Here is a 26,554-nt window from a genome sequence, read left to right on the forward strand (position 1 = left end):
AGCAATAAGGCATGCATAGTTAAAATAGTCTCCTAGCCACTAAGGGTGGTGGCAGGCAGGCAGATGGTCCATTGCGTCAGGGCTAGTCAGGTAAGGCCTTGTTATAAGTTGTTAATACCTGGCTGGTGGATGGCCTTTCCTGGATTTCAAGATGGCTATGAAGTGACTTCAGGAGAAAATAGCTCAGGAACATTAAGCCCTCCACCTTTCTGTTCCCCTTGCTCACTGTCTCAAGGGTAGGAGAAGCTGATGGGAGTACATTGTTACCTCTGGTGCATGGCTTGTTGGCGCGGGTAGGTAAGTTAAATATCTATTGTTTTAGAGCAATTTTTGACCCACTTTAAACTGGAATGATACATATAATTAGGAGCTGCCCTAATGTAGTCATTTGTAAAGTTTAGAAAGTAAATACTATAACCATCTCACACAGTAACTGTAAGGGTCAATTGACTTCCTTTAAAAAAATTTTTTTTTCCAGTGAGATTTTAAAGAGTTTTGTCAACTCTCAAGTGACAAAAAAAAAAAGTCTATAGAGGTTAGTACCACTGAAAGAAACACTAAAATGTCTATATCTACCTGCTATTAACTAAATATATCATGAAACTTTACAACCAACACTTCTTTAAAAAAATAATATTATTGAATTCAAATAATCTTTTGAGATGATTCAGAAAATGTGCATGTGTTTATAGACCCTAGTAGTCCTAACATCCCTTTTATGGGGTAAATAAAGGAGAGACAGTTAGTTATGTGAACTTGTAGATGCTAGAATTGGAGAAATTAGTTTATGTTTCTGTTTTAAAATTCATTTAGGTTCTGCAGAAAATACAAGGAGGGGAGCATGGTTCTTTTCAAATCAAGATTGTAGTTTGAGTCAGCAGCAGAGGTAGAATAACTCCAGGTCCTGGAAAGATTGGCTCCTGTACCTGGAATCAGAAGGCAGAAGCAAAGGAGGGGCATTTGGAGGTTCCTACTTAGAGGTTCTGTGTATACTTCTTTTTTTTTTTTTTTTTTTTTTTTTGTCGGTCATGGGGCTTGAACTCTGGGCCTGGGCGCTGTCCCTCAGCTCTTCAGCTCAAGGCGAGCACTCTACCACTTGAGCTACAGCGCCACTTCCGGTTTTCTGGTGGTTTATTGGAGATAGGAGTCTCACGGTCTCTCCTGCCCGGGCTGGCTTTGAACCGCGATCCTCAGATCTCAGCCTCCTGAGTAGCTAGGATTACAGGCGTGAGCCACCAGCGCCCGGCTGTGTATACTTCTTTATTACCTTGCATTCTTCTTGCTTTTGTTCCTTCAAGTCTTATAGAATGTCTGTATTCTGATCTTGAATTGCCCACTTGTCTGTCTGGTTATCTCCCATGGCCACTGATTTCTAGTGCATATTAGAATCACAACAGGCCTGGATTCAAATGCTAACTTTTCCACTCTCTTGCACCAGGTTGGGAAACATTAGGAACTCAGACAGGGTCCTAATTACTATGTATATCATTTGTTAAATCCATTTTCCCTTGTGCTGGACTTGCTGACTTCACAGCTGTTCCTTGATGCTGAGTCTAGTTTAGCCTCTCATCTATTCTGACCTCTGACTACTGGGCCTCAGCCAGGATGTGCAGAGCAGGGGTTAGAGCCCACACACACATAAATCTGTGGTGGAGAGAGACAGTTAAAGCAGTAAGCTAATTCCCTTTTGAGTAGAAAATGAGCATCACCAATATTTTCATGCCTCCATATTTCATTATAGTTAGGTATTTTGTTTTTTAATTCCTTCAGGACATATAAGGAAGAAAGAAAAGGGAAACTGAAATAGCAACCTAGGAATTATGATGTTCAATTGTAATAAGTAGGCAAGTTAAAAGCATCTAATTAGGGAAGAAAAAAGTTAAATAAAAGTATAAGTGCTATTTATTGAATGCCTGCTCTATCCCACACCATGTACCATGGACTTTATGTAAATTACCTACTTTACCTGTTGCAAGCATTCTATAAGCTATGGCACTATTATTACTTTCATTTCACAGGTGACTATTCTTGGTGGGCCTAGACATATTAGACTCATTGCCTAATATCACAATAAATTGTAGAGCCAAAATTCAAACTCAAGTTTGTGTTAAATTTACAACTGTCCTTAAGAGCTTCCTCTAAGTCTGTACCAAGCCATACATATGGCCCTGAAAAATTCTATCATATACCAGAAATTTAGGTTATATCAATAAATTATTATAGTTAAAATGTATGGTAATGTAAACAAAAATTTTTTTAATGACACAATGAAATAAATAATAATAGGTAACATTTTCTGAACACTTGTGCTGTTCCAGGCAGTATCCTACATGCTTTATAACTATCAACTTATTTCATACTCACAATGACTCGGTGAAGTAGTATATTATCACATGTTTCAGATGTGAAAACTAAGTGTAGTTAGTTAAGAAACATGCCAAAATTTACACAATAATTGTCAGAATCAGGAATTGGACTGAGATGGTACTGTACAAGAGCCCATTCTTTTGACCTCTGTCCTGTACCATCTGCCTCCATCGTTAGTGCCTTGTACCTTGTACCATGTTGTGACTGGCCATCTTTCCAGCTGCAGTTATATCTGATGATGCTACTGAGAAGCCTGAGCCAACTGTCTTTCACACCTATGTTCCGTACATCTTTGCTTCTTCCTCTGCATGGCTCTCACTGAATTGTGCTCTATCTTATCCTACTGCCGTCCCATGAGAGACTGCTTTCTGCAACCATGAGTTTCCTTCTTTATCTTTTTCATTGTATTTTAGATAACCCGTTTTAAAGCTCCCTATCCTTTGAGCCATCTTACTTTAGATTCTATAGAAGTGGGGTTATAGCTATGTTTGCTCTGAACTTTTGAAACTCACTTTCCAGAGATCTTGCGCCCTTGTTGGAATTCATAGACTCAATTCCTTTTCTTTTCTGACCTTAGCTGCCTGACTTGTCCCTCAAGCTCATCACTATACTTTCAAAACTTACACAGTCTATTAGGCAAAGCGCTTACATTCTCAGCCTCTCCAGCCAACTGAAATCTGTGCTTTGAAAGCTTGCTCTCCTGGAAGCCTAGAAGTTCTCTGATGAGCCCATTCCTCCTGAAGCAATCTCAAGTGGTGTTCCACACAGAGCAAGATGTGAACTTCTATAGCTCCTTGCAGCTCATAGCCACTGCCTCCTGATGCTGGCTTTCCCCACCTGCTCTCTGCTCCACCAACCTCCGGCCCACTCTAGTGACCTCTGCTCCAAAGAGTCTTGGTTCTCTACTGGAACCTCCATAAACTTGATCACTTTTTCAATAGTGATAATCACCCTCTTCCTTTTCTCCAAGACCTTCTTATCTCTTCTTGTCTATACCCCAAATACTCTTGGCTCCCTCTCTTCTTCCCTCTTTCCCTTTCATCTCCCATAATTACTATAGCCTTGGTTAAACCCATCTTGCCTGTTCTGTCTCTACTCCTGTTCTACCCTCAAGTAACAAAACAAGACTACAGAAACACACCCTCCTACACACACACACACACACACACACACACACACACACACACACACCAATTTCATCACTTCACTTTGGCAAATCCTACATTTCCTGTCAGTCCACTGGTCCTCTTGCTCATTAGTCTTCTACTAGTACTTAAATGTTCCAATCCTAGCCTTCCCTGGGGATTTGCCTGTATTACTACTTCTTCTTGGCTTCTAGATCTTCATTTGACTTCACACCTCAGTTTATTCAGATTGTGCTCACCTCCAAGTACAGAGAGAGCTTTCCTGATCATCCTTTCCACTGTTGCCCTTCTCATCACCTTTGATTCCCTAACCTGCTTTAATGTGGTACTTTCCTCCTCTTTCTTCTCTTCTCCTCCTCCTCCATCTTCCTCTTCTTCTTCTTTGTCTTTTTATATTAATGTGTGGTACCGACATTTGAATTCAGGCCTGCTTAAGCAAGGGACCTACCACTTGAGCCATGACCCCCTCAGCCCTTTCTCTCTTGGTTACTTTGCAGATATAGTCTCAAACTTTTTGTCCTAACTAGCTCAAATCTACCCACAGTGGGTACCTTCTGAATAGCTGGGATTACAGGTATGAGCCACCACATGCAGCTTGTTTGTTACAATGGAATCTTACTAATTTTTTACCTGGGTTAGCCTGAAACCAAGGTCCTCCTGTACTGGTGAGATTACAGACATGTGTATCACACCACCCCTGCCTTTGTGGTCGTAGTGGGGTTTTGAACTCAGGGCATTACTCTTGCTAAATAAACATCTTACTAATTTAACCTCACTTCCAGCACACTTCTTTTTTTGATACCCTTTTACACATGTTTTTGAATCATCCTTTTCCCTTTCATAAAGGGAAAGACCCTATCTGTCTACTTCACAACTCTATGCCTAATTCCTAAAACTAAATTCCTATCCAAAGTTTGAAGTTAAACATCTGTGAATAAATTCCACTTGTCTGGTACTATCAGAGTTCAGTACTGTAAGTACCATTAGAGTATGGTCACTCTTTTGAAAGTTCGTGCCACATTCTCTTTCATTTCTCTTCTGGGGAAAAGCAGATTGGAGTATCTACTGCTTTATTCTGCCAGCTAGTTCGCTTAAGTAATGTAGTAGTTTGTTTTAAACAGGAGAATCACAGCAGACATAGCTAGTGCTCTTTTTGAAATCTGTATTAGGAAAGTGCCTTATTTTTCTCTCTAATGGGATGTCGACATTATATGACTAGTCTTGTTATCTCCTATGTCATTGTCACCTTGCTACTTCCTGTCCATATCTTTTCCATCTTGGGGGTGAGGATGATACATATGGTGATATGTAGCTCCTCGTCTTACTGTGATAGAAATCAATATCCTAAAAGTATTGATGGAAAATCCCCCCACAATGGATTTTGTTTGCTGTTTCACAGTAGTTTTCACAACTCATATGATTTAATCATGTTCTTAGTTTTCAAAACATCTTGTAATCTTGCTAATGATTGTAGCACATGTTTGTAGCTAGCTGTGTGCAGCAATTGCTTTTTAGCTCAACCACTCCTGCCCAAGGGAGCCCTCAAGAAGTAATAAATGCCAGTAAATAATAGTTGGCATTATCATTGTCATTAGAGAAATGACATAAAGTTGCACTTTTCAAAAAGAATGTGACTTAGCAGGCAAACAGAAGGAAAAGGTGTCTTTTCTGTAATTCCTTTTGATACCTGGTAGAAGCTCAGTGAGATTAACAAATGATCTGATCTTCCTCTGTACCTGCACACAAAATAAGGTTGGCTGCTTTCTGTGGAAGTGTCACAACTTAACTGAAGGCAAAATACATGGAATCATTTGAATACCAAGTATGAGAATTGAAATACAGTTCTGCTTACTCAGTTCTTTATATTATTAACCTAGCCATGGAGCTAGCACTGAATAATACTTTTCCCTTTTCTGAGGAGAAAAGTGACTATCAGTGTTGCTATCAAGGTAGGAAAATTAAAGTTTATGGTCCTAAAGAGCAAACATTCTTCTTGGGGACACTTCACAAAACCTTGTGAGAAACAAAACTGTAGATGCCTCACAACTTTATCTATAGCAGAACATATTGTATTGGGTTTGACTGAAGTCACTTCGTTAATTAAGAAATTTTTATTTAAGATTACAAATACTGCAATGGCTATAGAGTATGCTGCCCACATCTCCATTCAGATTCAATGGGAATTTCATCTTTGTCAACTCAGGGAAGAGTTATTCCAGAAAGCTCTCTCTCCCAATGTCATGCCCCCTCTGAGTACAGCCCCTCCACGGGGCAGTTGAAAGGCCTTTGGAAGGCACACGCAGGTCAGGCACACGTTTCTGCATCAGAGTAACATTCTCCCTACATTTCTGCTTCCTACGCAGATTCTATTCTGTTACTAGGAAGAGGCTGGCTCCCATGAATCCTGCTGCACACATCTCAGTTTCAGATCTGTTTTCTAGGGACCCTGACATATAACACAAGAAGCAATTATGACTATTTCCAAGTTTATGATTGTCATTAATTGTATCACAAAACTCATAAAAGTGAATTTCTCCATTGACCTTTGCCATTCTATATGATATTTTGCTTATTTTTCAAATGAAAATGGCTTGAATGACTTCCAAGTAGAGGAAACATACTGAGGTATTGGGGTTAGCCACAGTTTCAGTATTATGCTATCATTTCCAAAATATCAGGAAATGATAGCAAGCAATTTCCTGGTCATTAGAGATTGGTTTGTGACTAAGGAAACTGTATTAGTTCCCAAAAGCCATCACAACAAATTACCACAAACTTGATGGCTTAAAACAACACTTCTGGGAGCTGGGAAGGTGGCTCAATGGTAGAGCGCTTGTCTTTCATGCCTGAGGCCCTGGGTTCTATTCCTCAGCACCACAGAAGCAAAAAGAAAAAAGCCGGAAATGGTGCTGTGGCTCAAGTGTTAGAGTGCTAGCCTTGAGCTGAAGAGCTGAGGGACAGCGCCAAGGCCCAGAGTTCAGGCCCTATGACCGGACCAAAAAAAAAAAAAAAACCCCACTTCTGAAGGCCGAATTATGAAATGCTGGTGCTGGCAGAGGTAGTTCTGTAAGGACCAAAGGAGAGTTTATTGCTTTTCTCCTAGCTACTAGTGGTTGCCAGCAAACATTGGTGCCTTTTTTCCTGTGATGTTTCTTTCCATCTGTGTATTATCTGTATATGGACTCATCTTCTTAAATGAATGTCAGGTCTACCCTAATCCAGTACAGTTTGAACAAACTTAATCATTAATATATTTAGAGAGAGCACAAGCTCTCATGTTAGTTGTAGTTCCATCTCTGGAACAAAAACCTGAGAAAATTGACTTAAGGAAAGATTAATTTGGGGTCACAATTCCAGAGGTCTTAGTTTATAGTCAGCCAACTCCATTGCTGTGGCCTGTAGCAAGATAGAACCTTAGGAAGAGAATGGCGTAAAACTGCTCTCCCCATCACACCAAGAAAGAAAAAGAGAGGAGTAGGGACAAAATATGCCATTCACAGGCATGCCCAGTAACCACATTCTCCAACAAAGCCCAACCTCCTAACATTTCCACCATTTCCCAACATTCCATTAAACTATAACCCCATCAATGTATTCATCCTTTGGTGAGGTTAGACCTCAATGACCCAGTCACCTCCAAAGGCCTCACCTCTAAACACTACTAATTAGAAACCAAATCTCCAACTTATGGGTTTGAGGGAGAAATGTCAGTTACAACTATTAAGGATCCTCCTTCCAATCTGGATCACATGCCAAAGTTCTGGTGGATGAGAACTTCGGGGTAAACTTTAACCCACTACAAAGAGCAAGTGGTGAAACAACCAGGATTTACCTCATTGTGGTACCTGCGTTTTTTTATATGGGCATTTTAATTATCCCTCCATCCTTTAAAAAAAAAACACGTTGAGCCAGATGTGTGCACTGGATCACACTCAATGGCAGAAGGCTCCTTAGGCTTAATCAATTAGATAACTGCTAGCACCAAGAGGGAGTTGGTAAAGCAGCATGAGTAAACCAGGGGAAGGATCATTACACAGATTCTGACCATTAATTTTAAGTCATATTGAAAAAGGAGCCTTGGGAAAAAAACAGATTTGGAGAGATATTTATTTAATCTCCCATACTTTCTAAAGCTCTGATGGGGTAATTAAGATCAGACAATTAAATTATTTGAGGAAAAGATCACAAAGAATGATATTTAAATATACTGAGTTTACCCACAGGAGGACTCCACATACCTCAGGTCATGGGGAATGAGTAGCAAATGCCATTTTGTAGGTTCCAGAGAGCCTGGGCATACCGCAGATACTTACAAAAGGGATCATGATCCTGCTGAAAGCAGATAATCAGACTCGGCCTCTGTCATCTGTCTTCTTTTCTTTTCTCTCAGTACATTGATTATAAAATTAAGGAAATTTTAATTTAACACATAGTGTGGAGTGAGATAGCAGAAAAAGAGGCTTCTTAGGCTACCTAGAGGTACTGGGATCCTAGAAACCAGGTCTGAGCATATCAATCTATGAAATACTTTCTTCTCTTTGCTGTGCAAGCAGAAAGGTTCCAGTACAATATATATCTTTTAAAATGCTTTTTTGCCTCTGAACTTTTTAACATTTGCTTTGATGGATGATCATCTTTTCCATAATAGGCTGTCTAAACTTGAAACTTGGTTCTAACTTTAATGCACAGTCACTAGCATATTGGTTTTATACATTGAGGCCACATCTGAGAGAGTAAAAACACCTAGAATAGAAAGATAAGAAAGGATCTTGACATTACACATCACTAACTCCCTACAGTAAATCACCAAAACAGGAAAGAAAAGAGAACTATTAAGGTGTTGAACCAAAGAAAATTGCTGATGCACTCCATTGGTTTTGACTAACAAAAATTACATTTGTAAATTATGTAATCTCATATAAAACTTAAATAACAACTTTTGTCAAGCATTATATCAAGTATTTTGCTATTATCCTTTCTTGTTCTTAGTATAACTACTCAAGATTAGTAGTAGGATCTCTTTTCCACATGAAGAGTCTGAGGCACAAAAGATTTAAATAACTTGCCTAAGATCTCATAGGATTTGAATTCAAGTCTGAGTCACATGTAATAAAATCATTAAAGCCTAAATTTATAGTAAGATTGTTTCCAAATTCTGTAACCCAAATACTGAAATTAGAAAAGCGAATCTTGAAGTGTAGCTGTGGCTCAAAGTGGTTGAGTGCTAGCCTTGAGCGAAAGAGCTCAGAGACAATGCCCAGGCCCTGAGTTCAGGCTCCACAACTGATAAAAAAACCAAGTTTTTTGTAACAAGTTTACTTATGGGACTATTACCCCTCTGTACATCACCTTGACAATAAAAAAACAGCAAACAATAGAAAGCTAATCTGCCTTTGGACTTCAAGTGACCTAGAAGGATTATTACAAACTGTCAAGAGGATGTCTGTGGTCCATGGATTTGGTCATGTCAGTTAGACAGTACTTTAAATGATGCTAACATGTCACAACACAGCCATAGAAACAGAGGAAGGGGGAGAATTGTGGAAGGTAAATCCCCAAGAAGAGAATTCAATTTTCTAAGCATTGATGTATCTCACAGAAAGCCTTCCTGTTACCAACCGGAGGAAGCCCAATGATTAGATTGCCTTTATATAAAGCAACAACCAAACATCTAGCACTGGGGGTTTCTGAGGCAATGTAAACAGAAGGGAAGAAAAGAGTCTAGAGTTCTAGCTGTCAGCACACTGAGTCATATGTTAACACCTTTATGTATCTTAACGGATATTTATAATGTTGCTCATGAAACATCAAGATGGTATTAAATAATATTTCATATATTTTAGGTTGGTCAAGAAACAAAGAAAGGAAAATTTATTTGAGATGATTTTTACTGATTTTAAAATACTCTAAATAGCAGAATTTTCATTCTTAAGAGTTCATGTTTAGCTTTGTGAGAAAACTGCCATCCAGTATCACTTTTGCTAAGAAATCTAGGTAGGTTTTACTCTACAGTAGTTACACACATATTTCTGTAACAAGTTAAATAAGCCATTTGATTCAGAGATTTGTTCAGGCTTTTCTTACTTGGAATAGACTGTGATTGGTATAATAATCATAGTAGAAAGTCATTTATTATGCTAGATCTATTAACATTTGATTCCTCATTAAAAATATTGCCAAATCTGCACTTTTATTCTTTCTGCTGACACTTAGTTTTCACAGTGCTTCTTGATTTACTTTTATGATTGAAGTTTCAGAAGTAAGTGTTTTAATTTAATGTGCATGCAGTCTAACAGATTTTACCAATAGTTTAATAAAAAAGCACTGTGAATTCTTGATAAAGAAAAGTTTGCAGTGTCTGTTTGAGATGAACTGCATCTTATCTCCATGATGTGGCACAGAACCTCACTGTGTGCTGCCCCTAGTAGGCTCTGTCCTACATCTCAACATGCTGTTTAAACAGGTGGCAATGCCAATCAAGTTCAGGAAGAATGTAAGGAGCTGATGCAGATCCTGAACTTTTTGGAGGGCTCCAGTCTTCCTCTATACAGAACAGTCTTCCTAGATTCTATTGTATTAACAATTTCATTCAAAGGAATACTGCTGAATGGCTATCAATTTCCGAAGACAAGCCATCTGATTTTATACTTCTATATTTATGCTCTTCCTTCTCATTCTAGTGAACTCCTAGTCATCCTGTACAAAGTGAAGATCTTCTCTGGCACCCATTACACCATCCCCCACCACCTGAACTCCTACCCCCAGGGATGGATGCAGTACTGTGCCAGAGCATTCAGCTTTAAATATTTGTATTAAATTGCACAGAGAGAAGTCCAGACAGAATGTACCCTTATGCAGCAATCTCTCCTACTACCTAGTGTGTTTCCTTTTGAATAGAATTAGTTTATCCGCTAAGTTCTTAAGGTGACATTTGCATTAAAGTACATAATATGCATTGCATTAAAAAAGATTTAACTTTCCTTTTGTTTATATCTGCCTGCTGTACAATGAGATTATGTTCATAACTTCTTGCCACAAAATTCAGAGATTTACCTTGTTTACACTCTAGTAAAGGAAAAAAAACAAATATCCACTTCTTTATGAAATATCTGTTGAATAACTCAATGTTAGATGCCAGTCAAGGTCTGTTGTATGAATGCATAGGCTCACAGATCAGAATCACGAAATGCTCAGTGCCAGTGTTGTATACTACCCTTAGGAAGGTTGGAATGAGGATCTGCTTTCTCCCTATACTGTACATCATCAACAGAATTCTCTTCTGGAGGCTGAATTCCTTAATTCATTTTAAACTACTAGTATCATTAAACATTCATTCCCTCAGATGCTTGCTTTTGAGTTGAGTCTCATCAAATGAACAATAATTCCAAATCAAAGTGAGACCATCATAATAGCTGAGTCTTATCAAGTGCATACTATATCTATATATAGTAATAAAGTTCCTTTATTTCTTATAAAAAGGACAATGAGTACATTATGTTAGATCTATTCTACAGAAGAGAAATTTGAGATATAGAGAGATTAAGTGATTTGACCATACTCACACTTAGATGAGAGTGCAAACTTGAATCTGATTAGCTGGATGCCATGGCCGATTCTTTCAATCACTCCATTATACTCCCAGTGGTTTTAAGAGGAAGAGTGATGCACTTATAACTCTTGCATGAGAAAAGTGCTAGAGTAGCCCAGGAAGACCTGGTTTAATTTTCTTTCAGAGATGTTTTTGCTGAGTCTTACAAGAATGAAAGCCGTGCTGGGTGCTAGTGGTTCATGCCTGTAATTCTAGCTACTCAGGAGGCTGAGACCTGAGGGTCAAGGCTCAAAGCCAGCCTGGGCAGGTTCTCCAATTAATGTGGTGCTGCAGCTCAAAATGGTAGAGAACTAGCCTTGAGCTGAAGAGCTCAGGGACAGCGCCCAGACCCAGAGTTCAAGCCCCACAACCTACAAAAAAAAAAAAGAATGAAAGCTGTTACTGAGCAGCTTGGTGGATAGAATGGCCTGAACAAAAGCAGAAGTTTGTTAATGAAAAGGATGTTAAGCAAATGATTAGACAGATGTGTTTTCTCACACAGTACTTTTTGCCAGAAAGGATGGTCTTGATTTTGAACCTCATATACAAAGCACAGTGGTTACTTTGTTCTCTGGACTATGGAGAAAAGTATAGATGCCTGGAAATACAATTATAGAAACTATTTCATAAACTTATCAAAACCTTGAAGACCACTACCATCTTCTCTTCAACATCTCCTTCTCTTATCATTACCAGCTCACCAATTTGACAATACGTAACTAATTCACAGCAAAGCATGATTATCTGATATTTTAAAAAGAGAGTTATCTTCATTTTACTTTCTGGGATCTAATAATCTTAGAAAAACATAATCTACCACAGTGTAGCTGCTAGTCCAACCCAGCCTCTTCATTTCCAAATTACTGCCGTACAGTTAGATAGGAGCAAAACTTAGTTAACCTAGATATCATACCTTCAGCATGTATGCATGCTTTTGTGCATGTGACAGTTTAAGAACAGAGCTTGGATTTGGAGGCATTTCAACAAAGGAAAAACATTTGATATGATATCAAAATAGTGTAGAGTCAGAATACCTTCAAAACTCAGGCACAGCCCACTAATTCTGTAAATATTGTCTTATTGCTTTTCCTATTTCACATGTATTGTTTTATTCTCTTTGTATTGGCTTCTAATGAAGTTTAACACTGTTTTGAGAATGTCCATCAGCTGAATATCATTTATTAATATGAGTTCTCCTACCTCATAAAGCTAACTAATGTATTTTTCTACTTTATCATTTGTGTAAAGTGAAAACAAAATAAAGGAAGAATGTGATTTTTACTTTTATTCTTTCCCAGGTCTAAACAATGAAGTGGGAAGATTTTGTTTTTGAAATCTGAAATCTTGGTATTTGCTGATCCTGTAGAACCAAGTGTACTTGATTAGTTGTGAACCAAGCCATTGGCTGACTTAATTTGATACTCTCTGAATTAATTCAATTTTACTAATGTGAGTAAAAACTAAATTTCATGTCAATAAAAACATTTACTAAACTGCAAATACCAAGTCATGCAAACTGTTGGAAAGGACTCATTTTTATTTATTGATGGGTTCTGATAAGAATAGCATTAAACATGTTTTAGAAGGAAATGTTAGAATGATTAATGTTCACTTGTTTGCATTTTTAATATATCATTCATATATCAGATTAGTATTTGTGCATACTGTCAGACTTTATTCTGCTCTTGTCAAAACACTTATTACTGCTGACAGGTATAACATACCCACATTAATCCTTAATTCCTTGATTCAATTTTCTAATTGCTTTTTTGGCATGCGATGGTGGCATTTAGTCCTGTGTGATGTATTCATCATAGGGTTTAATAATGTTCTTTAAAATTAAATGCGCCATTTAAAGTGCCTGAGTAGGAAAAAAATTATTAAGGATGGGAAATTTTAAATCTCATCACACTTAGACATAGTATTAGATATTGCTATGTCACAGATTCTGGAAATTACCCATAAATCAGTTACATAATATTAATGAAGAAGGGGCTCCTAAAAATCATCCAACCTACTTGTTAATTTTCCATTCAGTGAAAATGACGTAGTAGTAGGACCAAAATCTCAAAGGTAGGCAGTGGCAAAGCTGATCCTAGCACTTAGGAGTTCTGAATGCTGGGCAGATATACATATGATTTTTTATAACTGAAATCCTAAATTGATTTCTTAATTATATTTGAAGTTCTCTTTCAACTTTTGTTGGAGAAGGAAGCAGTGATTCCTAAGCAGTACCTCCATATCACTTGAACCATACCTCCAGTCCCTTTTGCTATGGTTATTTTTGAGGTAGAATCTCACTTTAAGCCAGTGCACCTAGCCATTGTACTTCCCCTGTAGCTGGGCTTATAGGTGTAGTAGCACACTATTGGTTGAGGTTTGAATCTTACATACTTCTTTTTTTGCCTAGGCTGCCCTCAAACCAATCCCTGCTTCCTTAGTAAGTAGAATTAAATGCCTGAGCCACCATGTCCAGCTTTTTTGATTCCTAAGTTATAGTTATAGTACTATTATATATTTAGAACATAGCATAACCTAGTAATATTATATAGCTAGAACCTCAGATAAGAACCTTCATACTAGAATCAGAGTGGAGGGCCAATCTTGAATCTTGAACTCCTTAGCTATATTATCCTGAGAATATCATCATTTCATATACATAAAGTGGAAAAACAAAATTTTCTCCTAACTAGATTGTTGTGTAAACTTTACACAATTATGCTCATAAAATTTTTAACTTGGCACCTAATATTAGATATATGATTTTTCAGTGTGTTATTATCCTTTAATATTCATAATTGGGATAGAAACTATTACTCCTTATAGATACTTCACAATGTAACTCTGTGACAAGTTTGTTCATTTAGTCATCCTTTCACTTATCATATGCAGTAGACTCTAGTTGATACTGCAGGTAGGACAAAGAACAATGTAACTTGATGTTTGCTCAAAGGATTGGAGACATACAACATGTACATCAAAACCTTTTTTTAAAAAAAAAGAGAAGAAGATTGGGAGAGACAGTCCCAAAAGGTTAACACTGTGGTCAGGCATCTCAAAGACAGGAAGTAAATAAAAATAAGAAAAGGGGAAAAAAACCTACAAGGTCTAGGGATGTAACTCAGTGGTAGAGAATTTGCTTAACATGTGCAGGGTTCCAGTTGGATCCACAGCACTACAAAGAAATATAGAAGAAAAAACAAACTGAATCTGTCATTCAGGAGCTTAAACAAGAGGAGTCAGAGACAACTTACCTGTTATTACTGTAAAAAAGAGAGACATAAGAGGTATAAGTGAAAAATGAAAAGGAGATAACTTCAAGGAACAAATTCATAAATGAGATGATTTGAGTTGTTAAGAGGCTTAAGATTAAAAAAGTAGAAGACAGCCAGTGGTTCACTCCTCCTAGCTACTCAAGAGGCTAAGATCTGAAGAACACGAATCAAAGCCAACCTGGGCAGGAAAGTCCATGGTAGTCTTTGTTTTTGTTGTTGTTGTTGTTGTTTTTGGGTCCAGTTGTGGGGCCTGAACTCTGGCCTGGGCGCTGTCCCTCAGCTCTTCAGCTCAAGGCTGGTGCTCTACCACTTGAGCCACAGCACCACTTCCGGCTTTTTTATTTTTGCTTATGTGGTGCTGAGGAATTGAACCCAGGGCCTCATGCATTCAAGGCAAGTGCTCTACCACTGAGCCACCTTCCCAGCCTGTCCATGGTATTCTTATCTCTAATTAACCACCAGAAAACCAGAAGTGGCACTGTGGCTCAAGTGGGAGAAGGCTCACCTTGAGCTGAACTTCTGACAGACAGTGCCCAGGCCCAGAGTTCAAGCCCCAAGACAAAAAAGAAAGAAAGAAAGAAAAGAAAGAAAGAAAGAAAGAAAGAAAGAAAGAAAGAAAGAAAGAAAGAAAGAAAGAAAGAAAGAAAGAAAGAAAGAAAGAAAGAAAGAGAAAGAAAGAAAGAAAAAGAAAGAAAGAAAGAAAGAAAGAAAGAAAGAAAGAAAGAAAGAAAGAAAGAAAGAAAGAAAGAAAGAAAGAAAGAAAGAAAGAAAGAAAAGTAGAAGACAATGAGAAAGTTTTTCTAGACAGTAGAAAGATTATGAGTAAAGAGATCTCAGTTTCTGGAACTGCTGGATACAGATTTTAAACAGTGAGCCTTTACATTGAATGAACCATGGATCTTGTGCAGAATAAAAGATGAATGAGATGATGGCATCGACAGAAGTTTGGTGACCTTGGGTTGCTATTTTGGACTGCAGTCCACAGAGAGTACAATATGGCAGCCTCATTCACATTTGACCCACAGATATTTCTTTTGGTGAGCAAATATTTTAAGATGTACTGTCTTAAAAGAAGTCATGCACTTTCCAGCTAGTACCTACCACTGTTTACAGTCTCATTCTAAGTTATCTTACCTGTTATAGGCAGCCTACTATAAGTGTACAAACATAGAAGCTCACTTGGTTCAAATCCTAATGCCCCCTCTGGGTCTACAACATTAGGTGAGTTACTTAAACTCACTTAGCTTTAGCTTCATCACCTGTAAAATGAAAATAGTCACTACTTTATAGGGTAAGACTAAAACCATGTTTATTATAATACTGACATATTGTAAGCACTTAATAAACATTGGCTATTCGTTACCTATCTGGGCCTCAGAGGAATTTGTGTTTTCAAACCCTACTTTGAAACTATTGGAAGTGTCCAAGACAGAAAGTCAAGGCTGGAAAGGTGGCTCAGTGATAGAGCACTCGTCTTGCATACTCAAGGCCCTGGGTTCAATTCCTCAGCACCACATAAGCAAAAAGAAAAAAGCCAGAAGTGGCGCTGTGGCTCAAGTGGTAGAGTGCTAGCCTTGAGCTGAAGAGCTGAGGGACAGCGCCCAGGCCCAGAGTTCAGGCCCCATGACCGGACCCAAAAAAAAAAAAAAAAAAAAAAAAAAAGACAGAAAGTCATATTTTTTTAATCTTTTGAGTCTTTGAGTAATAGAATTTTCTTCCCTTAATTCTCATAGCTAGTTCAAGGACATCAGATAGTTTTGTTAACTATTCAACTTCTGAATGGAAGGTTTCCAGTAATGAGCCTATATATGATTTCTAAGCAAACCACTCACTCATCCTTGGAAGGGGCCAGTGAAGAAGGAACCCAGAGCTAGGTCTGTCCATTGGAGTATCCTAATCCTGCAGTGATTCATGTCATAGTGATTTTGTAAAACAGATCCTGCCTCTGATGGAAATCTCACTTTCACAATACATTATTATGGGTTTTAAGAACTTTAACCTTGAAAATACTTAAGATTCCAGAAGCTTTTCTAGTATAGTCTTTAATAGATAAAAAGAAGAGTTTAATACAAAATTCATTGCTCATCAAAATGAAGTCTTGAAAATAAGCATATAATAGTTGCAAAAACATTAAAATGAATCAAATAAGTCTTTTATAAGAATGCTGTGTGCTTAATAAACAAAGACTGTTAATTATAACTGCCAATGATGTTCTCTGGCACAGTCTAATATCAGCTTTCTAATACACGTACAACAAATATGAAAAAGCCTAGAAGTAAATCAGAGTCCCAAATGCTGTGGGCAAATAAACCCAAGCCTTATCTCTTTCAAAGGCAGCCATGGAAAATACATGATAAATTGCATAGTTCAGTGAACATGTAATGTCATTGTGAAATGACTTTGATTCATGGTTATGTATTTATCACAAAACAACTGGCAAACCTCAGAGTATTCAAAATATTATCATTTGTGGGAGTCTGTTATTTCTGTTGTAAAATTCCAGTACTATAAAGTATTTTTTAATTTAAAATTATGTATTGAAAGTGGTATTTGTCACATTCTTCAGAAATAACTTTATACAATATACCAAGTTATAAGCCAGTTTTTTAAAAATAGAATTATGATCTCCTTTTATATAGTTTATCTATACAAAGAGGTTGTAAATGTTTTTCTACAATAACAATAGAAGTAATGAGAAAAATATTATAAAATTTTACAGAATTAGCTTATTTGTGGGCATAATTTCCTACACTGTGGATATTTTACCTCACTCTCCTCATCCATTGCTGAACTTCTGAAGTTTAAAGTGGTACATAATTAGGACATATCCCACCTATTTCACCGGAAATTTACTGTTGTTGGTTTTTGGGGTTTTTTTTAAATAATTTTTCTCTCAGCTGATGCTTTTGATCTTTAAACAGCAGTATTTGACATTTAAAACCTTTCCTGCTGGTTTTAAAAAACAGGAAGGTAGCCTGGCAACAAGACTGGCTAATGTACTACCAAATCATTTACTTTTTATAAATTTCCTAAGCCAAGAGATACTGTTTTTCAACATTATTTTCAACATCATAAAATTCTACTGTCTTAATCTTTGCAATCAATATTTTAGTAACATGAGTTTGAAGATTCAAAGTAGTGTCAATTGTTTAATTGAGTGCTAACAAACAAAGTGACTACAAAAATGATGAATTATTTGTTCAAAAGGGTGAGAGGATTTTATTTCTAACCTATCATTCAAACCTTGGATTAATTTTACATTCTCTTAGCATATTTTAACTAACTGATCTTTACAAATATTTTGCATTTATTAATAAATAACTTTTAGTTGTCTGGAAATATGGTTAGAGATGCTCATAGTATTTTCAAATAGTCTTGTAATATGACAAGCCAATCCCCTAAATATTTCTACCATTGGATAAAAATCTATGTACTTATGCTGATTTTGACTTAACATTTTCAAAAACAAGTTTGATAAATTAAATATAAGCTTTAAAATATAAAATCATAGATCATAGAACTTGATACAAGGGATACCACAAGCCTCATCACATTTTCTGAAAACATTTTAATGCCCTTTGTGCCCATCACCATGACCACTTTCACCTTTGTATTGAAAACTTCCAAAATGTATCTATCTGTATGAGGATAATTTTAAAACATGAGATTTATGTTGCTATAAAGAAGAAATCCTTTATAACCACATAAAACCATTGTCACCAGAAATTTCAGTCTTAAGTTTTATATGAACGGAGACATATTTTATTTTTAATGCCTCATTAAACTTTCTGGAAATGACAGTTTTCTAGAATTTTCTGGGTGAATGACTACATATGTCTATATCTCTTATGAAAAGTTCAAATATCAGTGGAAAAAACTGAATAAATCAAACAATTAAAAGTACAGCGTTTTTCTTCTATTTAATTTTGCCTTTCTTCTAGTTAATTTTGCTTTGATATATCAACCATGTCTCACCCATAGTTCTGAATGACACAGCCCAAACTACCTTCTTAGGCTAAAATGATATACTCACTGCATTAAAGGTCGTATATTTAAACTCAAATTCTGTGTACATATTTGTGGGAAAATATGTGTGGGGAATGTAAGTGTGTGCACTTTGAATACCTAATCCATAGTAAGACTTTAATAAAACACTATTACTTTTCTTACTACATATTCATTTACTTTTTAAAATCTATTTATGCAAGTGCATCTGTGGTTGTTATTTAAAATGCATTCTAGTAAAGAACACTAAAGATATTATCAACCTAAACTCACTTATATGTCTCTTTGTAAAGTCAGTTATAGGAGTAAAGTCAAAGGATGGTCCTAAGGAGGAGGGAGAAAGACAAAACATGGAGATGTATGTCAAAGAGTACAAACTTAAGTTTAGTTGAATAAGTTCAGAGGTCTAATAAGTGACAGGAAGGCTACAGTTAATTATATTGTATTATACAGTGATATTATGCTAGGATGTAGACTTTTAGATACTTTTACCACAAAAAGAAAAAGGTAACTGTAAAAGTATGAATGTGTTCATTTATTAGACTGTGGTAACAACTTTAACATATATATGTATACATATATGTATATAATGCCATTATATATGCATGTATACATATATATACCATTATATATGCCATTATATATACATGTTTTATACTTTAAGCTTAAATAGCAAACATACATCAAAACAAAAAAATTTAAACAGTGTGGACTGATATTGCAATCCTTTAAATAGATGAAGTCTAAGGGGCATGTCATTAGTGAGAAGAAATAATTTGAAATGGTAAACATAAAAGCTGTATAACTGTGGTTTTACAGGAAATAGTGTGTCCAAATGAAGGCTGCTTGCACATCTATACCTTGCCAGGAGTTAATGAAGGCTGCTTGCACATCTATACCTTGCCAGGAGCTAATGAAGGCTGCTTGCACATCTATACCTTGCCAGGAGTTAATGTTAAATGACACATAGTATTCCCCTACAGCTGGAATGTAGTTGAGCTGATTGAAGTATAAATGGAGTAAAAAATAAATCACCTATGCAAACTTACACTGGGTTTTCTTTTCCAGGGGGCACCCAAACCAATAGCCATTGAACCATGTGCTGGAAACAGAGCTGCCGTTCTGACTGTGTTTCTTTGTCTACCACGAGGTTCATCTGGTGCCCCACCTCCTGGGCAGTCAGGTATGATGAATAAGGAGCCAACTGCACTAAACTAAACATATCTATCAATGTTTTTATTTTACGCACAATTGAATATATGGATGTTTACAGATAATACACACCTATATGTGTATTACTCTAATTTCTAGCAGGACAAGTAAGTTCTTGACTCTGGCTAGTTTTTATTTCCTGAGTATGTATATCATATATGAAGACAAATTATGGATATAATTTAAAAATTGCATAAAAATGTGGAGCCAACCTAGTGTACTTGTATGTTTGAGTGTTCAGAATCTTAAGAAGATGTTAGCTTAATGCAACCATCACACTATCAATAAGATATGTTCTTTATCGCAGTTCTAGACAGTTGAGGTTAATGGGCTATGAGCCTACCTTTTGATCCTCTTTTGCCTACCTAAAAAGCATGCTTTTGCCTTGATGGTAATTGTATATATCCTCTTAGGGGGTTCTCTGATTGCCATGATATTGTCCACACTGTAAACGTAACTAATATTTATTCAAATCACATGGCACCCTTATTTTTCTCTTTTTGCGCATCTTATTTCATCTATTTACAATTTGTAGTTTTCTTTCTCCCAATTGTTTCTCCATCTAACACTTAGTGGAACAGATGCTTTTTGAGGGCAAGGGTGATTCAAGTCTTTCTCTTCAAGTCCCTTAAGCATAAAAAAGTGCCAGATATATGACAGGTTCTCAGTAACAATTGATCATGAACTTGCTTCCTAACTTATTTTATCTTTTCTCAGTACCCTAGTCAGCTTTGATCTTGCCCCTCATGTTCTTGAGATTTGTTTATCCAGACACAGAAAATAGAAAATTTACTACTTCATGCCTTGTAAACCTAAGATACTCATGTAGCAGAACTGTTCCCACTTACAGGAACAGAAGATTTATATGACCTTTAGACTCATCATGTGTAGTGCCTGGTTATGTTTTGTTATAGGAATTTCTACCCAAAATATATTTGTATATGTTAATGCAAAGAAGTAAACACTCTGTGTCTTCTTACATATTGAGTGAATGTCTTGTTCTCCTTTCAGCACCAGCGTGGTAAATGGATGCAGAAAGTAGAATCGTTTGGCAATTGGTCAGATGAGATAGATAGCTTTAGGTACTGTGCCCATCTAATGGAAGCATTGCTTTAAATCTGGGATGATGTCCAAAACAAACACTTCACTAATGAAAACAAGTCCATGTAATATATTCCAAGGTTCTTCTAGATCCTTGACAAGATGACTTACTGATGGAGAGAGTAAAGGCACCTGCCAATATTCTCTCCCTTTGACCTTTGAAATCCTTTATGATGAATTTGAAAAAACTGAGGAGCAGTGTGGACCACTGTCTCAGCTGTTTTTGTTTGTTTGTTTGTTTTATGGATAGATCATGAAAATTAGTATCAACAGTGCTACTTGAGATGTGCATAGCACTGTAATATTTACAGTGTGTTCTATTTGATCTTCATGACAAGGCTGTGAAATAAGTAATATACAAACATTTTATTAATGAGAGGAATGGGGTTTAAAAAGTATAGTATTTGAAAAGTACAGTACCTCAAGGAATTATTGGAGTGAGGGATATTAGAATGTAGAGGTAAAAACAGGAATTTTTTTTCTGATGACCTGTAGCAGACATCTTACGTCTATATAGTTGACAGCCCATATCCTCAGTATTCGGATGAGTATCAAAGTCTACTGGGCTGATATCAGGAAGAAAATAACTCTCAAGTAGCTTATGCCTTTTCTAGAGCCTAAACTGTGAGGGAATGACCATGAGTATCTGTGTGTAAAATTGAGGGCTCATGTTTTCTTCTTAATCTAATAATTTTTTTAGCTATTTTTGTAGGAATAAGAAAAATCTTTGATTCTGCTCCTTAAAACACAATATTATCTCTTATATGCATCTACTTTGAAATACATAAAAATATATGCTATATTAACAAATAGTAAGATATTAGATGGGCAGGTATGTTATGAATCAAAATGTTAGTGGTAGACCTAGATAGTGCAAATATTGCTGTCCATTACATAATTCTTTGAACATTGCTACATTATTTCATTTTTAAATAAGAAGATAATTAAAAGTTCTTTGCTACTAAAAGTCATGTCTGTCAAGAGAAACATTCTGCTGTTATCACCTATGTTTTCTCTGAACAATGCAAATGCTGACATCCAGTATGCAAACTAAACTCGTCATCAAAATATTGGGTGTGCATATCAGTTAAAACTTAACATGCTGTCATCCAATATTTGACAGGAAACAGATTTCTGTAACCACTGCCATAATGGGTTTTGGAAGGGAAATATTGATATTAGGTATTTCATTGCTAAAGTTTGCCTTATCATATTTTAACAAAAATGCATATATACTTATTATATGTTATCACAGTTCCCTAAAGAAAAAGATATTCATAAATATTCTTTTTTTTCCTTTTTTTTTTTTTTTTGGTCGGTCATGGGGCTTGAACTCTGGGCCTGGGCGCTGTCCCTCAGCTCTTCAGCTCAAGGCGAGTGCTCTACCACTTGAGCTACAGCACCACTTCCGGTTTTCTGGTGGTTTATTGGAGATAGAAGTCTCACAGTCTTTCCTGCCTGGGCTGGCTTTGAACCGCGATCCTTAGATCTCAGCCTCCTGAGTAGCTAGGATTACAGGCGTGAGCCACCTAAATATTCTTTATGGTGGTGATGCTGCTGATGGATTGAAGAGGTGGAAAGTGTGACCTTGAGCAAGCACTTCTATCTATGTCAATAAATGTCTGATTGGACTAAAATTCATTAATTATTTCCCAGACTCTTTGGTGAAGAGTGGGAGATTGAGGGTATTATAAAGGTGGGTTTTCTTACACAGACACTTGACTTCCCTCACTCACTGGGTGAAAGACTGAGCACTAGGAATCTTCATATAATGCTCAGACAATTTATGTCTCCAGATATTAGAGGCACTTTTGGATTATATAATCACTGTTCATTATTAGGTTAAAAGCCTTCTTAAAATACTTTGCACAATCTCATTTTTCTAATAATGTATCTTTCTAAATAACAATGAACTCTTCACTGGCATAAATAGAAACATTTAGGAGAGAGATTTAGCCAGACCACCAATTAGCATGATTGTTTTAGTATTAATTCTCCAGTGAGACAGAACCAATAGGATCTACATAGATATATGACAGAGAATTTACTTAGAAATGTGGCTCATGTGATGGTGAGAGCTAAAGAGTTCTACAATAGGCCATCTAGATTGGCAAACTCTGGTTTGCTGGTAGTGTGACAAAGTCCAAGTTAAAATGCTACAGAGCCAGGAAGTCGATGGTACAACTCTCAGCCCATTCCCAAAATATAATCTGGAACTCACTGGTTTTAGAATCCAAAAGCTGGAGAGTTGTGATTCTGATATCCAAGAGGAGAACTGTGTATACCAACTCCAGAAGCTAGGTAGATCCACTCACCTTTTCTTCTTTTTGTTCTTTCTGGTCCTGGATACCACACTGAGGTTGAATCTTCCTCCTCAGTCTAGTCAGACTCACATTGTATTCTATCTGCATATTCTATCTGCACACAGCCTCACAGGCACACTCTGCAATAACTCTTCATAAGATCTCTAGGTATTCCTTGATCTAGTCAGGTCGACAACTAAAATCAACCATCATATTGTTTCTCTTTCAAAAACAGAATTTCAGCACTAAAAAATGAGTTATTCAGCACACAGTTGTTCATTTCCCTATCTCTTTTCAGTGGGAGCTAGTGTATATATTTCATTTTAAAATGGCATTCTCAATGGATTTTATTCAGTTTCCACCAACTATTTTAGTAATATCTAATAAGTAACAGACATTGTCCTTTTAGTATCTAACTAAAAATGTATGAATTTCATTTCCTGTAGCTATCATCCTATCAGAGATCAAAAAGGAATCTGTGCAAACTCATCCCTTATATTACCAATGTACTCATCTTTTAATTTTTTAATGAATTTAGGTGAGCAGCTCTCCTAGATGGCTTAGAAAACTGGCTCTGAATTATTCGAGTTTACTGTTACTCCTCTGCTCAGCAGACCTACCGTTTCCCTCTTGTGTTTCCTGTGAGCAGCCTGTGCTACTCACAGATTCTCTTGGGTTGATGTAAGATCTCCACTGTTGGCATATAATCCCTGTCTTCAAAGTTGTTGCAAAATTAATATTCTCATGAAAACAGGAAGTAACTCGTTGCATAAAACAAAACAACCAAGCATATCTCCAGTCACCGTGGACAGCACTATCCCAAGTCTTTTCAAGTAGAGCTCTCCAGAAGTACACATAGCAAATGATAATGATTGCTGTCACTTTGTGATGGAAGATTATGGGTTTTACAGTTTATTGGTTCTTTCTAATGAGAAGCAGATTAACTTTTCTCACTGGATTAGAAAATCCAATGTCCATTGCTAAAAAGAAGCTCCATGCTTCAACTGAAAGTAAAAACATGCCATGACCTGGCCTCTTCTCTTATCTGATTGATTCTAACAACACCAAAGAGAGTACTAGAAAGTTTAAGCTTTTCTTACTTTCTACTTTAGGTTTAGAAGTTTGGGCAATGATCAGATTTCTGAGATCATCTAGAAATATTGTAGATGTTTAAAATGATAATCTATTCAACAATATCATGAATAGATTTCCTATTTATAACAAATGACATAAAGAAGTTGGCTTAATTAAAAGGAAAGAGAATTAATAATTCTAGACATTGTATTAGGTGTTTTATATATCATCATTGCTTTGACCCTTAATAACTCAGTGAAGCAAGTTATACCAACCAAATTTTACTTATCAGAAAGCTGGTTCTCTACAGAGGTTAAATAACTTATCCAGGGACAACTTCACTCACTACACCTTGTGAGTAAGATAGAATTTACACCCAGGACCATTGGATTCTCACCTAATATTTTATTATGTCCAGTATACAGACAGAGATATTCCAGATTATTGTCAGTCCTGAAAAGCCTTTAAATTCAGAGCCAATGAGGAAAGACCTAGAAGGACTTTGCTAAACATAGGACATAAGATGGCAAAGAGGATGGATTTTCTTTCCTGGGGATGTAACTGTGAGATAGAAGCCCAGTTTTGCTACTACTTACATAACCACGAGCAAGTCATTTAGTATCTGGGCAAGTCCTACTTTCTCCTGTATAAAATCAGGCTACATTTCTAGAATGTACTTTGCTCTAATCCCATTGTCTAGTTCTGCTAAAATTATGCTGTCACACCAGCTTCAGATAAGGATAACAAATGGCTCACTTACAAGTGATGCCTTACCTTTCTAACTCCCTAGGAAAAGTATATTTTCCTATGCTTTCCTTGTGCATGACCAAAAAAATTGCATCACTCCTTAAATTTAAAAATATCTTAATAATCTTAAGTATAGTTGCCAGTCTTTTAGAATGTTTAAAAGGTGTAGATAGCTCATACTGTCCCTATCAATAGAGACACTATGATATTTGTCTATGAAAAAGACAAATCTTCAAATACCTATGAGAGGCAGAATGTTCTCCATGATCCAAGGCACAGGCTCCATCCAAATCGACGGTTCTCAGATGAGGCCTTTCTCCTCTAAAGCCAGTATTTGAAACCAAAATTTCATTTCCCAAATGTCTCTAGAGTTTCTGCACATTCAGGTTCTTCTTTCTTCATAACTCTGCCACTATATCTTCACACTTATAGAAACACATCTCTCTAATCTTAGCACCTTTTTGTGAGAGGGAACTGGAGTGGGCAATAGAAATGATGAATTTTATCACAACTTCACTATCAAAATGTCAGGTATTAGTTTCTTTTACCCTCAAATTCAAATGCTGCTTGCAATCAGTATGTGTATATCATAAAGAAGACAAAAAAAACTATGTATGATAAAGTGAAATACAAATTTAGGTAGAGTTCAGGAAGCCATAAAGATAATAAATATTACTCTGTCTCAAAAAATACCTTATATTGAAAAAAAATACCTTATATTGAAATGAATTTAAAAGTGTTTGCTGCTGCCAGCACTGGACCTATAGCAATGAAGAGAACCCACCCTTGTTGGTTCCCGCTTGTATGTACATAAACAATATAAACAAGTAAATATGCAAATGAAGCCATAACTTCAGATTTGTAGTGCTACAAGCAAATAATTGAGGTAAGATGAGATGAAATGGATATACAATTGCTAAGCTTAATGTTATTCTACAGTGGTAAGAGTGATTGTCATAGTTGTTAACATATTCTTTCCTCAGTTCCCACTTGCCATTACCTTGCTGGAGCGTTTGACTATTAGATACCCTACCTCACCTCCAAAGCGTCTAGAAACATTTTCCTGCTACCTTGGGTACCTATTTTTAGAATATATGGAAAGGCCATGGCTGCAGAGCCCTCTCCTCTATGCAATGCAGTCTTCTTGTCCCCTTACAGACAGGAATGTGTTCCCCAAAGCTACCGTTAGTCAGAAAGACCAAGACCAGAACGTACCTGGAAGATTTAGGGTTTGATGAAAATCTTCTTCTACATTTTCACACTGTATAAAGACAGAAAGGGCTCTAATACCTTATGAAAGTACTAATCCTATCATGAGGCCTCATCTTATCTTAGTAAGCACTTCTCCTTAAAAGTCCCCTCCCCCACTACCATTAAATTGCAACATATAAATAGGAGCTCACCATATGAATCTGGTGGAGAATGGGAAAGGACACCAACACTCACTTCAATCCGTAAGAACTTCTTTCTTCACTTAAGAAGAATGGATGCATGGCATTAGAAGTAATCTATTTCTATCAAAAAGAAAAAGACAAGACAAAGAAACATACAGAGTTAGAAATGGAAAGAGACACGACTAGGGTAAAGTTTGTACTGAGTTGAGACTAGAACAATGGTTTCTGAATCCCTGTACTTTACAAGTCCTTCATATTTATATACCATGCTGAAAAATCTAACCAGAGAAATGTAATCTGCCTCTTAATAAGCAATATTCTATGACCACTGGCTAAAAGAGCT

General features: G+C 36.5%; 1 protein-coding gene across 2 annotated transcripts in view; it reads left to right on the plus strand.

Annotated features, from left to right (window-relative positions):
- Window positions 1-26,554, plus strand: part of Atrnl1 (attractin like 1) — a 482,593-nt gene that overhangs the window by 375,071 nt on the left and 80,968 nt on the right. For both annotated transcript variants that reach the window (XM_069988092.1, XM_069988091.1), the window contains one exon: window positions 19,449-19,563. In XM_069988092.1, the coding sequence (XP_069844193.1) occupies window positions 19,449-19,563 (115 nt within the window). The remainder of the gene's footprint in view (window positions 1-19,448; window positions 19,564-26,554) is intronic.

The sequence above is a fragment of the Dipodomys merriami genome, unplaced genomic scaffold, assembly GCF_024711535.1.
Source record: "Dipodomys merriami isolate MVZ:Mamm:240054 unplaced genomic scaffold, mDipMer1.0.p SCAF_35, whole genome shotgun sequence".
Lineage (NCBI taxonomy): Eukaryota > Metazoa > Chordata > Mammalia > Rodentia > Heteromyidae > Dipodomys > Dipodomys merriami.